Below are 16,132 nucleotides of genomic sequence, written 5' to 3'. Positions count from 1 at the left end.
TGCATTCTCTATGGCAATGCCTCTAACAATTCAGAGTCCACTTGGCAACCAATTAATTCTTTTACTGTATAAATGCTGTCTTCCCTTTACTTTGGCATTCTTGTGAATTATCCTGATGAGAGCAAGATAAAAAGCTTCAACAAAATGTATGTTTTCAGCAATACCCAAGTTCTGTGTCACTATTTTATTTCATCAAAAGTAGTGACAAGAGAGTTCATACATTCACATCAAAAAGAAAAACATGCATGAATATCGCAAATTCCCCAGCCCAGATGCTGCAAAATACCTCCCAATGAATATAGTACTTTGGAAATATTGTCACTAATGTAATGTAGGAGACAAGGAGTCATAGAGCCGTAGAGACACGTAGCACAGAAACAGACCATTTGGTCCAACTCATCCATGCTGACCAGATATCTAAATAAAGTTCTCACAAAGAGCAATATGATAATGATCTGTTTTTGTGATGTTGATTGGGGGTCATTTATTGGCTATGATACAGGGAGTAGTTCTTCCATGAGATTGTTTATGTCCACCTGAGAATGCAGACGGGTCTTAGTGGCACCTCCAGCAATGAAGCATTCCTTCGGTGCTGCGTTGGAGCATCAGCAACTCTCAGTATGGTCCATGACAATTCATGGGCTCATTTCTTTAGGTCCTACTCTTGTTCAAGAATAATCATTTAATGAGATGGTTTCTGGAAGGGCACATTTGCCTATCTCACAGTGTGGTGATGGAACCTTACAGAGTTTACAGTTTGAAATTTGGATTTACGGATTGACATCGCTGCAGTGTTATCATTGAAAGGTGACTCTGTTGATTTATTGCAAGCTCTGGCTACATAATCCTGTCTGCAGCATACGTGGCATTCTTACTTTGGGTTTAGGAAAATGATCCAGGGACATAAACATCACAGAAAAATAATGATTGGATTTACACAACAAATTGCCATGAAATGCTTTCTCTTTGTTAATTTAATGCAATACTTATATCCATCTATAAGTTAATGAACAAGAGAACAATTAGCTTATTTTCTATATTTATTCAGGTGAAAAATAAAGTTGCTATATATAACTCACTTAAAAGGTCACTGTAGGCAACAGTAACATATTCTTTCTCTGCTAGTCATTGCTTTTATTGTTCACTGGGAAGCAGCTGCTCATTTTGTCCTTTAGCTCTCCTCTAGACTGTGCAGTCTCTTTATTCATCACAGCCTCTGTATCTGGATGATTCGATTTTAACATCAGCTTTCACTTTGGTGAGTACTTAATTTATGAATTGCAGGCTCTGAATCAACAAGTGGCTTCTTAACCAGAATTCAGACCAGGAACATACCTTGATTGGATCATGCTTTTGAGCCACAGTCCATGTAATCTCTCAGATAGCCGCAGTTGATACAAAGGCCGACTTTTCTTCATTCATAACAAAAACAGAAACCCCACAGGTCTGGCAGTATCTGTGCACAGAAAACCAAGTCAATATTTTGGATCCAGTGACCCTTCTTCAGAACTGATTGTAGCTAGGAAAGGGTTAGTATATATGCTGAAGATGGGCTGGGAAGAGGGGAAGGAGCAAAAGTTTGGTGAAGACAGAGCCCAGTGAGAGGGCACAGCAGTTGGGTAACTGAAGGCATGGATAATTGTGAGCCAGGGAGAATGACTAGCGGCCTTACTCTCTGGGTTTTATTCCTACCTCTCATTTACCCCTCTCTCTCCCCCAACCACTGACTTTAGCACATATACCACCTTCTCAAAGCCACTATCAGTTCTGAAGAACAGTTTTTGGACCTAAAATGTTAACTCTGCTTCCTCTCCACCGACGCTGGCAGACCTGTTGAGATTTTCAAGCAATTCTTGTTTTTGTTTCAGGTTTCTGAATCTGCAGTTCTTTGTATTTTGTTTAGTATTACTTCGTTAAAGTAGGGTTCATATTTAAATTGAACCATGATGATGAAAATTTCAATTCTTTTTCTAGTGGGATCAGGGTCAGTGTTCAGTGTTTTATATACTGTGCTCAATGGGGAGGCTGTTGCTACAAACAGAATTGTAAAAGTGGCAAGACAGATTGAGGGGCTGGCTCATAAAGCAGACAGGCAAAAATGAGGACTGCAGATGCTGGAGATTAGAGTCAAGGGTATGGTGCTGGAAAAGCACTTAGGTCAGGCTGCATTCAAGGAGCAGGGAAATCGATGATTTGAGCAAAAGCACTTTTTCTGATGAAGGGCTTTTGTCCGAAATGTCAATTCTCCTAATCCTCGGATGCTGCCTGATCTGCTGTGCTTTTCCAGCTTTCGACTCATAAAGCAGACAGCATTCTGAGCTTTATTAGTAGGAACATAGAATATAAGAGTAAGGACGTTATGTTGAACTTGTATAACAAACTGGTTCAGCTTCTGCTGGAGTATTGCACCCAGTTCTGGGAGCACATTTTAAGAAGGAAGGCAATAGAGAGAGTGAAGAAAGCATTAACAAGAAAGAGCCGAGGGTTGATGAACTTTGGTTTTGAACAGTTATGGAACAATCACAATTACCAGGTAACGGGGACTGAGAAAATTATTACATCTAAAAGTTGACAAATCTCCAGGTGGTAATGGTCTTCACCTACATAAGACTGACTGGTCTATAATTCCCAGGGTTATCCCTATTACAAGGGAATAACACTTGCCACCCTCCAATCATCTGGTTTTACTCCAATGGACAGTGAGGATGCAAAGATCCCAAAGGCGCAGCAATATCTTCCCTCATTTCCCGTAGTAACCTTGGATATGTCCCATCTGGCTCAGGGGACTTTGGGATGGCATGGAGGCTCATTGCTTAACACAACTGCCTCACAGTGCCAGGAACCTGGGTTCAGTTCTAGCCTCAGGCAACTGTCTATGTAGAGTTTGCACATTCTCCCTGTGTCTGAGTGGGTTTCCTCCAGGTGATCCAGTTTCCTCCCACCAAGATGTGCATTTTGCTTTTACTGGCCATGCAAAATTGCCCATAGTGTTTCAGGATGTGTAGGTTAGGTGCATTAGTCAGGGGTAAATATAGGATAATAGGGTCGGGGAATGGGTCTGGGTGGGCTACTCTTCAGAGGATCGGTATGAACTTGTTGGGCTGAATGGCCTGTTTCCATACTGTAGGAAATCTAATCATAAATTGGGAACAGATATTCTCAGAGAAATGCATGACAGAAATGTGGAGGATGTTTAGGGAGCACTTGCTGCGAGTGCTGGGCAGGTTTGTCCCACGAGAAAGGAAGGGATGGTAGGGTGAAGGAACCTTGGGTGACAAGAGATGTGGAAGGAGGTAGCAAAGTTAAGGTTGAGGAGGCAAGGATCAGACAGGGCTCTAGAGGGTTACATGGTAGCCAGGAAGGAACTGAAGAATGGACTTAGGAGAGCTAGAAAGGGGAATGAAAAAGCCTTGGTGGGTAGGATTAAGGAAATCCCTAAGGCATTCTACAGTTCTGTGAGGAACAAGAGGATGGCCAGAATGAGAGTAGGACCAATCAGGGATAGCAGAAGGAACTTGTGCCTGGAGTCGGAGGAGGTAGGGGAGATCCTTAGTGAATACTTTGCTTCAGTATTCATTCATGAGTGTGCCCTTGTTGTTTGTGAGGACAATGTGAAACAGGCTGATACACTTGAACAGGTTGATGTTAAGAAGGAGTATACACTGGAAATTTTGAAAAACATGAGGATAGATAGGCATCTAATAGGAATGAGGTTTGTATGCTGGGGCTGAGAGACAAATGGGAGGGGTTTGGGGTTGGGGTGGGGTGGGTGGGGGGTAGCTGAGAAAGCGATAGGTGCATGAAAGTGAACGAGAAGGTGATAGATCAGAGTGGGGAATGATGGATAGGTCCAGAGGGAGGTGCCAACTTGGAGACTTAGGACTGGGATAATGTAGGGGGAGGGAAAATGATGAAGCTACTGAAATCCACGTTTATCCCATGTGGTTTCAGGGTCCCAAGGCGGAATATGAGGCGTTCTTCCTCCAGGCGTTGAGTGGTAATGGTTTGGCGGTGGAGGAGGCCCAGGATCTGCATGTCCTTGACAGAGTGGGAGGGGGAGTTGAAGTGTTCAGCCACGGGGCAGTGGGGTTGATGGGTGTGGGCGTCCCAGAGATGTTCTCTGAAACGATCCACAAGAAGGTGTCCTGTCCCCCCGATGTAGAGGAGACCACACCAGGTGCAACAGATGCAGTAGATGACATTGGGAGAGGTACAGGTAAATTTCTGATGAATGTGGAAGGATCCCTTGGGGTCTTAGACGGAGGTGAGGGGAGTGGTGTGGTGCAGGTTTTGCACTTCCTGTGGTGGCAGGGAAAGGTGCCAGAAGTGGAGTCTGGGCTGGTGGGGGGTATGGACCTGACAAGAGAGCTGCAGAGTGAATTGTCTTTGATCTCCAGTATCTGCAGTCCTCACTTTCTACTAATCTAGTACAGCTCCTCAGAACTCTCTCCAACACACTAGCGGGCAGCATGGCGGCTCAGTAGTTAGCCTCGGGTGACTGTCTGTATGAAGTTTGCACATTCTCCTTGTGTCTGCATGGGTTTCCTCTGGGTGCTCTGGTTTCCTTCCACATTTCAAAAGATGTGCGGGTGAGGTGAATTGGTCCTGTTAAAATTGCCCATAGTGATCAGGGATGTGTAGGTTAGATGTATTAGTCTAGGGTAAATGTAGAGCAGTAGGGGAATGGGTCTGGGTGGGTTACTCTTCGGGCAGTCGATGTGGGCTTGCCTGGCCAAAGGGCTTGTTTCTACATTGGAGGGGTTCTATATCATCTCCTTTCTCAAATAAAGAGTGCCAAAAACTGCACATAGTATTTGAGATGAGTTCTCACCAGCGTCCTGTTAAATTGAAGTATAACATGTTCACTTCCATGAACAATTTCTCTAAAATAAAGCCCTACATCCATTAGCCATGTCATTGTCTTGCTATTCTTCCAAACTAACTCTTTGTGATTTATGTACTAGATCACCTAGATCTCTCTGCATCTCAGAATTGAACAATATTCTCTCTTCCCAAACAATATTCTCCCCAAATCATTGCCTTCTCCCTCTGCCCCCTCTCACCCCCACCCCCCACCCCCCCCCCCCCCCTCTCCACACCGACCAGAGTCACCACAATCAACAGAACATTCCTCGATCTGCACAGTCCCGGAATCCCACAACCCTCTTTCTGACACACATGATGAGGATCTGTCTCCCACTAAACACACAGCCCACCTTTTCACTGAAGCCAGTTGAACACAATGCACAACAGTTTGATTCTTTAATGGAATCTCTTTTAAGAAGAGATAGAATTAAAGCTATAAGATCTAAATGCATCCAGCACCAACAGAGTTTTAAGGTAAATAGTAACAGCTGTTTTATCGATAACTCTGTTTAAATTGCAAAAGTGGAACAAGTTTATGAGCTTTTTGCTCATGATACTCGAAGTACATTTTACTGTTGTAATAAAGTGTAATTTGATCCTGCCATAATACCTAATGTAAGGATCTGAGAGCAATCAGGAGTAGGAACTATGGTGAACTTTGCTTCCTTAAACTCAGAGATGTTGAGGTCAATGATAGTATTCCACCTGCCATCTGACTGGGGTCACTTAAAGAGGTGCAATAGTTGAATCAAATTCTTCCTGAAGATATGGCAGCATTTTCCACCCACCTTATTGCATAAGTACACATGTTTTGATATGAACTATATTTGTGCGTATTTGTTGTCTGTCCCAATATGTGTTCTCCTGATAAAAACTGGCTTACTTTTTTTTTTACTAAGTAAATACCTAAACCTGTTTAGTTCCTGCTGTCCCTGACAGACTAGGGATCACATTATGTACCTACCTGTATCATTGGCTTCAGCAGGTCATCATACTTACTCAAAAAGATCAAACTATTTACAAGATGCACTGTAATACCTCACCAAACCTCCTTTGATCCAAACCCACCACCATTTCCATCTAGAAGGCCAAGGGCAGCAGATTTATGGGAACACCACTCCCTGCAAGTTCTCCTTCAAGCCACTCACTATCCTGACTAGGAAATACATGAGCGCTCCTTCACTGTCGCTGGCTCAAAATCCTGGAATTCTTTACCTTATGGCATTGTGGGTCTACCCACAGCACATAGACCGCTATGGTTCAAGAAGGCAACTCACCTCCACCTTCTCAAGGGGTAACTAGGGACAGATAATAAAAGCTGGTCTGAAAATGGAGATGTCAGTGCTAAACCTTCATGCACAAATTGCAACTAAATCTACCTAATGGAAATACTACCTCAATTTGTAAATCTAATTTTTTAGTTTCTAATTGACTGGCCAACGTTAATAGATGATTGGAATCCTACTCAAAGAAAAGGGTTCAACAACTGGTTGTCTTAATCTTTTAGAAAATGCAGAAATAATATTATGATACAATACCTTTTAAAGAATGTTTGAAAACAAATAAAATTGATACCAAAATTCTACCATCTTTTTCGTGTTTTATTGCTTGTCTTTGAAGTTGGTAACTTCATTCCCGAGTGAGGAGAATCTATGAGCAGCACACTGTGCTCTGTGACAAGGTGAAATAGGGATTGATTATTAGGGATTAGGGAGTTGTCCAGGCATGACTCATGTATGTCTTTGTGAAATTAATGATGTTGGGTAAAAGCTTTCCAAACCTTCTAGTTTCTTAAAAAGTACATCGTTCTTGGAGGTTGGCATCACAAGTAGACAGAGTGGCATTTAGCACACTTGCATTCATTGCTCTGACCTTTGAGTACAGGAGTTGGGACGTTATGTTAAGGTTGTATAAGACATTGATGAGGCCTCTTCTGGAACGTTGTGTCCAATCCTGGTCGCCCTGTTATAGGAAGAATATTATTAAGCTGGAGACAGTTCAGAAGAGATTTACCAGGAAGTCGCCAGGAATGGATGGTATGAGTTATAAGGAGAGGCTGGGAGTTTTTCATTGGAGTGTTGGAGGTTTTAAGGTGACCTTATAGAAGTTTATAAAATCATGAGGGGTATAGATAAATTGAATGACAAGTTTCTTTTCCCTAGAATGGGGAATTTCAAGATTAGGGAACATATTTTTAAGGTGAGAGGAGAAAGATTTAAAAAGATATGAGGACAATTTTTCTTTACACAGGGAGTGGTTCGTCTGTGGAAAGAACTTCCAGAAAAGAAGTGATTGATATGGATACAGTTACAGCATTTAAAAGACATTTAGATGAGTATGTGAATAATTATATGGGCCAAACGCAGGCAGGTGGGACTAGTTTTGTTTGGGATTATGGTTGGCATGAACTGGTTGGACTGAAGGGGCTGTTTCTGTGCTGTATAGCTCCATGACTCCATCCTCTGAACAATTCAAAATGTTTTTTAGTAATCCTAAGCCAACCATTTCTTCATTGCTGAGGTTTCTTCATGGTACAGTATTTACTATTTTCTAGCTGACAGGATGGAGCGACTCTGAATTATTCATGAACTGACTGTTGTGATGGTCGAAAGGTCAGCATTCCCTCAGCGTGTTCTCTCACTGCCTGTGTGAATCTGTTGAGCCTCTGCTCACCAGACAGTTAGTGTGGTGACAACTGAAATGCTGCTGTGTGGAGAATCCCAGGTGTGAATCTGCATTGTCACCATCTCCCTGCAAACAGCTCCAGAAATGGCTTATGATGATGAAGGATAGTTCTCCAACTCACACACACCCATTAAGTATCTTTGTGTTTATGTTCTAGTCAACGTGAAACAAACATTTGTATCAAGACATGGCAACCAGACTTCTACATCATTATCACAATAAGCCTGAGCTCTTTGGCTCTTCATCTCATGCTAAAAGACATTCTGCTGAAAGGGCGATTTTAACTCCTGTTCTCAGGTAAGATGGAGGTTATAGATTGTTGGCTTGTTGGAAGTTTGATTTAATCATTCATGCTGGCATGTTTGCCAAGTGTTCGTTTTAGTTGCTGTGACATCATTTAATTAACTTTGAATATTAGTGTTAGCTATGAATTATTACGTTTCTATTTTTTATTAAATCGAGCAAACTAATTGCATGCTTCGTCCACAGAATGTTGTAGTTGTGACATGTCATTGTCTTCTGATAGTGGTGGAGGAATTATAGGGTCTGACCCAAGGAAGGTCCATTCGAGCATTCAACCCAATGTCAAGTCAGGTAGACATGATGTGGAGGTGGCTGGTGTTGGACTGGAGTAACAAAGTCAGAAGTCACACAGGTTATAGTCCAATAGGTTTATTTGAGGTCACAAACCTTTGGTGGCTTCAAATAAACCTGTTGGACTATAACCTGGTGTCGTGTGAAATCAGGTAAAGATATCAAAAGGAAGAGATCAAAAGAAAGAAAGAATTAATGATGTTGGGTAATAGCAGGGGTAAATAACAGGGATAGAAATAAAAAGCAAAAGTAAATGACAGATTCTATTACTTAAATATCCAACAATAATGGAAATCTGAATGAATGGTTCTCAACATTTGTTAAAGTTAATCTTGTATCTCTAAGAGGTTGTTTGGAAGTAGGTAAGATTGACTGTTACAAATGTATTTGATCTGGAATGGTCAAGCACTAACCTTTACTGATGAGTTCAGTGTGTATTCTATGTGTTTGAATGGTGAAGATACCATTCTCACACTTTTGCAGGGACTTGACAGGTGGAACAGCAGCATCTAGATTTACATGTTTAATTATGGTTGGGAACATTGACATTTGGTGTACATATTAGTAATAACAAGTGCAGTAGGTCTCAGTACTACAGCTAAATTAAATTGTATGTTATACCTTTCTTTACCAGGAGGAAATATTTCTGCATTCCAATGTTCTCTCCTGAACTTCACTTGGCCTAGTGTGGGGTTTGAATACCCAAAATAAATGAGCAATTTGTTAGTAGAACACAACCATAGAAAATTTGTTGATTTCTGGAATTGCCATCTTGCCTGCAGCCTGTTTGATATTTCACTTTTAATCTGGGCTGACTGAGCTAAAAAGATTCCTTATGTTTTTGACAAAGCTACAATCATTTTTAACATTGCATTTCTTTCTGAAATTGGCTTGATACAGATTCTTAACTGAGAAATGCAAATGAAGACTATATTCTTACTCCTCCAAAATAAATCATATCTTACAGAAGTTCTTACTGAAGGGAATTTCTACCAAATAATTGTTTGGTCGAACAGAACTGTTGATAAAAGGCACTTCCTGTTGAAACTTATTATCTTGCACTCATCAGGACAGTTCACAAGAATACCACTGTGGAGGAATAACAACATGAGAGGAGGGTGTTGATTGGGTTGGCAACTGGATTCTGATTGAATACTGAATGTCTATCATTTGAATTAGTTCTCAGATGATGGTTCCTTCTTGTGGGAACACAAATGGTTAACTAGACACTGGATTTTCAATGTCATGTCAGTGTGGAATAGAGTGTGTTCCGAGTTAAAAGCATATGTTGATGCCTCCCACGCTCAGGAGCAGAATGACCTCTGACTATAAAACAAAAAGCACGTTGCAAATAATCCCTCTCTGGCATTCATCTGCTGTGTCAGCTGTGCCCATTCTGTCAGCAGTGTATAGAGAGCAATGTCTCAACATTACCTTCATTACAAACCTATATTCCATGAATAAATTTAAAACATCTCCATGCCTTGAGTAAAACAATCTTACACTCAGAGGGGTTTTAAGGTTGAAAGATGTCCCAGGCCCCTCAGCCAAAGAAAGAAGCCATTGAAAGCTTTGTGGATGGCTATGATAAACCCCGCTGTTGGCTGTAACAGGTTTGTTAGGAAGAGATTGTTTAAAATTAATGCAAGTGATATTACCTGAATAAGTTAACACATTAGAAATTCCAATTAACCAAAGTTGTGTTTGAATTTAGGGGACCCCAGCTTCCTACACAAACTCAGCAGCTGTTCCTATTTGTCAGCTTTTACTCTCTGGGTCAGAGAAACATTTAAAGCAGCTTTTTCTTTCTATTTCCACACACTTGTTCTGTATACTAATCTCAAATGAATCTAAAATATGTTTTATTCTGTAGCTAAAATTGGATCTACATCACACTTTAAATTAAGAGCAATCTATCCTCTTTCTGTGTGGGTTTTGTCACTCATTGGAATACTCTTGCTTTAGACCATCAGCCATTGAGTGCAGTATATGTGTTGCTTAGACTATATAGATAACTTTCAAGGTGAATTTGTACACACACCAGCTGACCACTTGTTTTTCAATCAACAACGAGTATTTATATAGCAGCTTTAATACAATAAACACATCACAAGGAACTGCACAGGAGGATTGGACAAATAAGGGAGCTGGAACCTCATTCCATTGAGACTCAAACAGAGTCACCAATCTCCATTGAGCTCACTGCACAGATTGCTTCTGAAGACCATTAGATGTAGGAGCAGAAGAAGGGCCAGCCCTTCCTGAGGGTGAACCCATGGAAAGTTACCAGGGACATGGAGTCCCTGTGTGGACCAGCTGGCAGGAGTATTCGCTGATATCTTTAACCTCTCCTATTCCCATCTGGCATCCCAACCTGCTTCAAGAAGACCATCATCATCCCAATGCCAAAGAAACGTCATCCAGCATGCCTCAGTGAGTACCATCTGGTGGCTCTGGCCTCCATAATTATTAAGTGCTTTGAGAGGTTAGTCATGGCTCACATCAACTCCAGCCTCCATAATTATAGAGTCATAGAGAAGTACAGCACGTGAACAGACCCTTCGGCCCAACTCGTCCATGCTGACCAGAAATCCAAAATGAATATAGTCCCATCTGCCAGCAATTAATCCATATCCCTCTAAATCCTTCCTATTCATATACCCATTGGCTTGCCTTTTAAATGTCGTAATTGTACCAGCCTCCACCACTTGCTCTGGCAGCTCATTCCATACACGCACCACCCACTGCTTGAAATAGTTGCTCCTTAGGTCTCTTGTATATTTTTCCCCTCTCACCTTAAACCTAAGTCATCTAGTTCTGAACTTTCCCACCCCAGGAAAAACTCCTTGGCTATTCACTCTATTTATGCCCCTCATGATTTACTAAACCTCAATAAGATCACTCCTCAGTGTCCGACAATTCAGGAAAACAGCCCCAGCCAATTCAGCCTCTCCTTATAGCTCAAACCCTCCAACCCTGGCAACATCCTTTAAATGTTTTCTGAATCCTTTCAAGTTTAACAACATCTCCGCCCAGTGTGCCTTAATGTTTGCAATTTGCCTACGTGCACTATCTTCCCGGCCTTACAATCGTCCCTGGAACTTTTGGAAACAAGGACACCTACGTCAAACTCCTACTTATTGACTACAGTTCCACCTTCAACACCATAATTCCAAACAAATTAATCTCCAAACTCCAAGACCTGGATCTCGGCTCCCCCTCTGTAATTGCATCCTTGACTTCCTGACCCATAGACCCCAATCAGTGAGGATAGGCGACCACCATAATCTTCAACACCAACGCCCCACAAGGCTGTGTACTCAGCCCCCTGTGGTACTCTTTATAAATTCATGACTGTGTGGCCGAATTCTGCTCTAACTCCATTTACAAGTTCACTGATGACCGTTGTACGTTGGATCTCAAACAACAACAAGACAGAAAACAAGAAAGAGATGGAGAGCTTAGCAACCTGATGTAAAGACAACAATCTCTCCTTCAATGAGCTTGGGGAGCAGATTTAAAAGTTTGAGAATGCATACTAATAGATTCAAGAACATTTCCTTCCTCGCTGTTATCAGACTTTTGAACAGACCTTTCAAATGTTAATTCTTCTCTCTCTCTCTCTCTCTCTCGGTGCACCTTCTCTGTGGCTGTAACACTGTATACTTCACTCTGTTCTGCTACCCTGATGCACTTTGCGTGGTACAACCTGCCTGTGGAGCACATGAACCAACACTTTCCACTCCATCTTGGCACATGTGACACCAATAAATCAACGAATCAATCAAGTCAGCTCCATCATGCAATGGCTGATCTGACCCTCCTCATTGTACAACAATACCACCCTGCTTCACAGCTCTCTCCACTCAATAATTCCACCGATTGGCTATTCTCTGAGAGAAGAAATTCCTCCTCATCTCTGTCTGTCTTAAAAGGGCAACCTCAGAATCAGCAAATAATAAGCAACAAGTAAATAACTTGTGATCTTGCTGGGATGTAGCTGATTACACTGACCCTTGGCAGAAGGGGCTCTACTGCCAGATGCTGGGCTCTCTGTGCAGTCCATTTGGCCCATTTATCACAGTGCTGTAATGGCTGGCTTTGAGCTGCTTTCTGAATTGACCTAACCCGCCATTCCACTTTCAAAAAGGTGGGGGGGTTTTGAGGAGCACTGGATGACCACTGCCCATCTGGAACCATGAAAGTGGAAGTTTGATTCCACACCAAGACTTAGATTAGATTAGATTACAGTGTGGTCCATTTGGCCCATTTATCACAGTGCTGTAATGGCTGGCTTTGAGCTGCTTTCTGAATTGACCTAACCCGCCATTCCACTTTCAAAAAGGTGGGGGGGTTTGGAGGAGCACTGGACGACCACTGCCCACCTGGAACCATGAAAGTGGAAGTTTGATTCCACACCAAGACTTGCTTTCTGCAGAAGGTGTGCTCATAATGTGGCCCCAGAAAAGGTTAACCAGTGCCCCCCTCCCAATCCTTCCAACGATCCCAGCCTGGGCAGTAAGTGTGGGAGAGTCTCCTGATCTGCCAGAACTCTGTGGGAGCTGCAGGACAACAGCCTGCCCACGTTACAAATTCAAAACACTTGTCCTTGCCATGGGCTGTACGGTGTGCCAAACCTCCTGCTCACTGTGAGGACTGAGAGAGAGATTCAAGGAGCAACTCAGCATTCTCTTCACAAAGGTAACTAGGGTGGGGCAATAATTACTGCCCTTGCCACACCTGCCTCCCACCAATGAAAAACAACAACTTCACAACGCCAAGAAAAACAGTAGAACACCAACAATGTTGCTGTCATCTAACAGTGCCATGTAGAAAGATACCACTGAGGATTATTAATATTAATGGAGAGTAAGAGCGATTAAATGCTAAAATAAAGATTTAGATTTTTGTTTGACCTTGAGCAGCTGACTGAGGGTGAAAGGAATTTGCTTGGTAATTAATTTGTTTCTATTCTTTGTTAAGACAAAACATAATCTGGAACATCTTTCAAGCAGGCCTGAAAGAAGGAGCCAGTATGGACGAGGAAAACCAGAACCAGGCAAGGAGGTTTTATTTGGAAATGAGATGAAGACGGTTGATGAAAGCTATTACAAAGCTCAGAAACTCGTGTCAACAAAGGCTGATCAAAAAGCGATACGTCAGAAGGTAATGGAGGGACTGTACTGAGATTGGAGTGACTGCGTGAGACTGGGGTGACTGTACTGAGATGGGAGTGACTGTACTGAGGCTGGAGTGACTGTACTGAGGCTGGAGTGACTGTGTGAGACGGAGGGACTGTACTGAGACTGGAGTGACTGCGTGAGACTGGGGTGACTGTACTGAGATGGGAGTGACTGTACTGTGACTGGAGTGACTGAGACAGAGGGACTGTACTGAGATTGGAGTGACTGTACTGAGACTTGAGTGTCTGTACTGAGATGGGAGTAACTGTACGGAGACTGGAGTGACTGTGCTGACATTGGAGTGACTGTACTGAGATGGGAGTGACTGTACTGAGATGGGAGTGACTGTACTGAGACTGGAATGGCTGTACTGAGATGGGAGTGAATGTACTGAGACTGGAGCAACTGTGCTGACATTGGAGTGACTGTACTGAGATGGGAGTGACTGTATTGAGACTGGAGTGACTATACTGAGATGGGAGTGACTGTATTGAGACTGGAGCGACTATGTGAGACTGGAGTGACTGTGCTGAGATAGGAATGACTGTACTGAGACTGGAGTGACTGTGCTGACATTGGAGTGACTGTACTGAGATGGGAGTGACTGTATTGAGACTGGAGTGACTGTACTGAGATGGGAGTGACTGTATTGAGACTGGAGCGACTGTATGAGACTGGAGTGACTGTGCTGAGACAGGAGTGACTGTACTGAGATTGGAGTGACTGTACTCAGACTGGAGCAACTGTGTGAGACTGGAGTGGCTGTGCTGAGACAGGAGTGACTGTACTGAGATGGGAGTGACTGTACTGAGACTGGAGTGACTGTACTGAGACTGGAGCGACTGTGTGAGACTGGAGTGAGTGTGCTGAGACAGGAGTGACTGTACTGAGATGGGAGTGACTGTGCTGACACTGGAGTGACTGTACTAAGACTGGAGTGACTGTACTGAGACTGGAGTGACTGTGTGAGATAGAGAGACTGTGCTGAGACTGGAGTGACTGTACTGAGATGGGAATGACTGTACTGAGACTGGAGTGACTGTGTGAGGCTGGAGTGACTGTGCTGAGACAGGAGTGACTGTGTGAGACGGAGGGACTGTGCTGAGACGGGAGTGGCTGTACTGAGATTGGAGTGACTGAACTGAGACTGGAGTGACTGTGTGAGATGGAGGGACTGTGCTGAGACTGGAGTGACCGTGCTGAGATTGGAGTGACTGTACTGAGACAGGAGTGACTGTGTGAGACTGGGGTGACTGTACTGAGACTGGAGCAACTGTGTGAAACTGGAGTGACTGTGTGAGACTGAAGTGACTGTACCGAGACAGGAGTTACTGTACTGAGACTGGAGTGACTGTGTGAGACTGGAGTCACTGTACTGAGACTGGAGCGACTGTGTGACTGCACTGAGACTGGAGTGACTGTGCTGAGACTGGAGTGACTGTGCTGAGATTGGAGGGACTGCAGTGAGACTGGAGGGACTGTACTGTGACTGCTGTTAGGCACAAGGAGATAACTGGATTCAAATAGAATTCAAGTCCACATTTTCAGTGAGAGCTTGATTTCGGTTAACTGCACTACTTAAAACGCACTTTCCACTAATTACTAATTCCCTATCTTAATGCAAGTGATTCACACCCAATTAAATCTTAACTAATATACCATCACCTATTCTCACATTCCATTCGGTCTCAGACATCCCATCAGCCTGTACTGGATACTAACAACTGATTTTGAAGAAGAGAATAGAATTTGAATTGCAACATGATGAGATACATTATGTTCATTAGAAACGTTAAATCTATGCATAATAATTATGACTCATTGTGCAATTAAACATATATGTTCAATATTACAGCTATTGGGATTGGTTAGCTCAGTTGGCTGGACAGTTGTTTTACGATACAGAATGGTGACAACAATCACGGATACAATTCCCGCTCTTTTGAGGCCACTTTGAGGGACTCTCCTTCTCAATCTTACCCCTCGCCGGAGGTGTGGTGTCCCTCAGTTAAAACCTCCTTAAGACAGTAGCCCCATCGTCCGGAAGGATCATGGTGACTTTGCCTTTTATGATCCATCATTTCAATTCCTTTATGAATAATATAAGGAAATAGGCCCAACAGAATGGGAGAGGAAGGAGATGTCCAAAGAAGTTTTTAGAACCATGTAAGAACCAAAGATACATTAACGATTGTTCCTGATATATTTCAGTTGTTTTAATTGGAACTAGTTCTACATTCTCACTTTGTGATATGCCACAATGACAATGCTCAGTTGTTACACAGACAGAGCAGAATATCCAATACATGGGACATATATGCTCCAATATATTCAGGAAATATCACATGGAGGCAGTGTCACCAACTGGATATACCAACCACTCTCAGCATGGCAAACTCCCATCTTTCTGGGGACAGTAGAGAGTTGAAAATGTGGTGCTGGAAAAGCACAGCAGGTCAGGCAGCATCCAAGGAACAGGAGAATCAACGTTTGGGGCACAAGCCCTTCTTCAGGAGTGAGGAAAGTGTGTCCAGCAGGTTAAGATAAAAGGTAGGGAGGAGGGACTTGGGGGAGGGGCATTGGAAATGCGATAGGTGGAGGGAGATCAAGGTGAGGGTGATAGGCCGGAGTGGGGTGGGGGCGGAGAGGTCAGGAAGAAGATTGCAGGTTAGGAAGGCTGTGCTGATTTCGCGGGATTTGACTGAGACAAAGTGCGGGGAGGGGAAATGAGGAAACTGGAGAAATCTGAGTTCGTCCCTTGTGGTTGGAGGTTTCCCAGGCAGAAGATGAGGCGTTCTTCCTCC

General features: G+C 43.0%; 1 protein-coding gene across 4 annotated transcripts in view; it reads left to right on the top strand.

The window, feature by feature from the left end:
* The first annotated feature begins 1,162 nt into the window (after window positions 1-1,162).
* Window positions 1,163-16,132, top strand: part of myom3 (myomesin 3) — a 108,450-nt gene continuing 93,480 nt past the window's right edge. Inside the window, exons 1-3 of one of the 4 annotated variants that reach the window (XM_043717220.1) lie at window positions 1,163-1,258; window positions 7,709-7,848; window positions 13,161-13,311. In XM_043717220.1, coding sequence (XP_043573155.1) covers window positions 7,739-7,848; window positions 13,161-13,311 — 261 coding nt within the window. In that variant the 5' untranslated portion in view covers window positions 1,163-1,258; window positions 7,709-7,738. Of the gene's footprint in view, window positions 1,259-7,708; window positions 7,849-10,390; window positions 10,579-13,157; window positions 13,312-16,132 lie in introns of those variants that run through there. The other 3 variants (XM_043717219.1, XM_043717218.1, XM_043717221.1) reach the window with 3 other exon arrangements.

This window comes from Chiloscyllium plagiosum, chromosome 27 (genome assembly GCF_004010195.1).
Source record: "Chiloscyllium plagiosum isolate BGI_BamShark_2017 chromosome 27, ASM401019v2, whole genome shotgun sequence".
Classification (NCBI taxonomy): domain Eukaryota; kingdom Metazoa; phylum Chordata; class Chondrichthyes; order Orectolobiformes; family Hemiscylliidae; genus Chiloscyllium; species Chiloscyllium plagiosum.
Note: the sequence above shows the minus strand (reverse complement) of the source record. Positions and strands in the feature narration are given on the sequence as shown.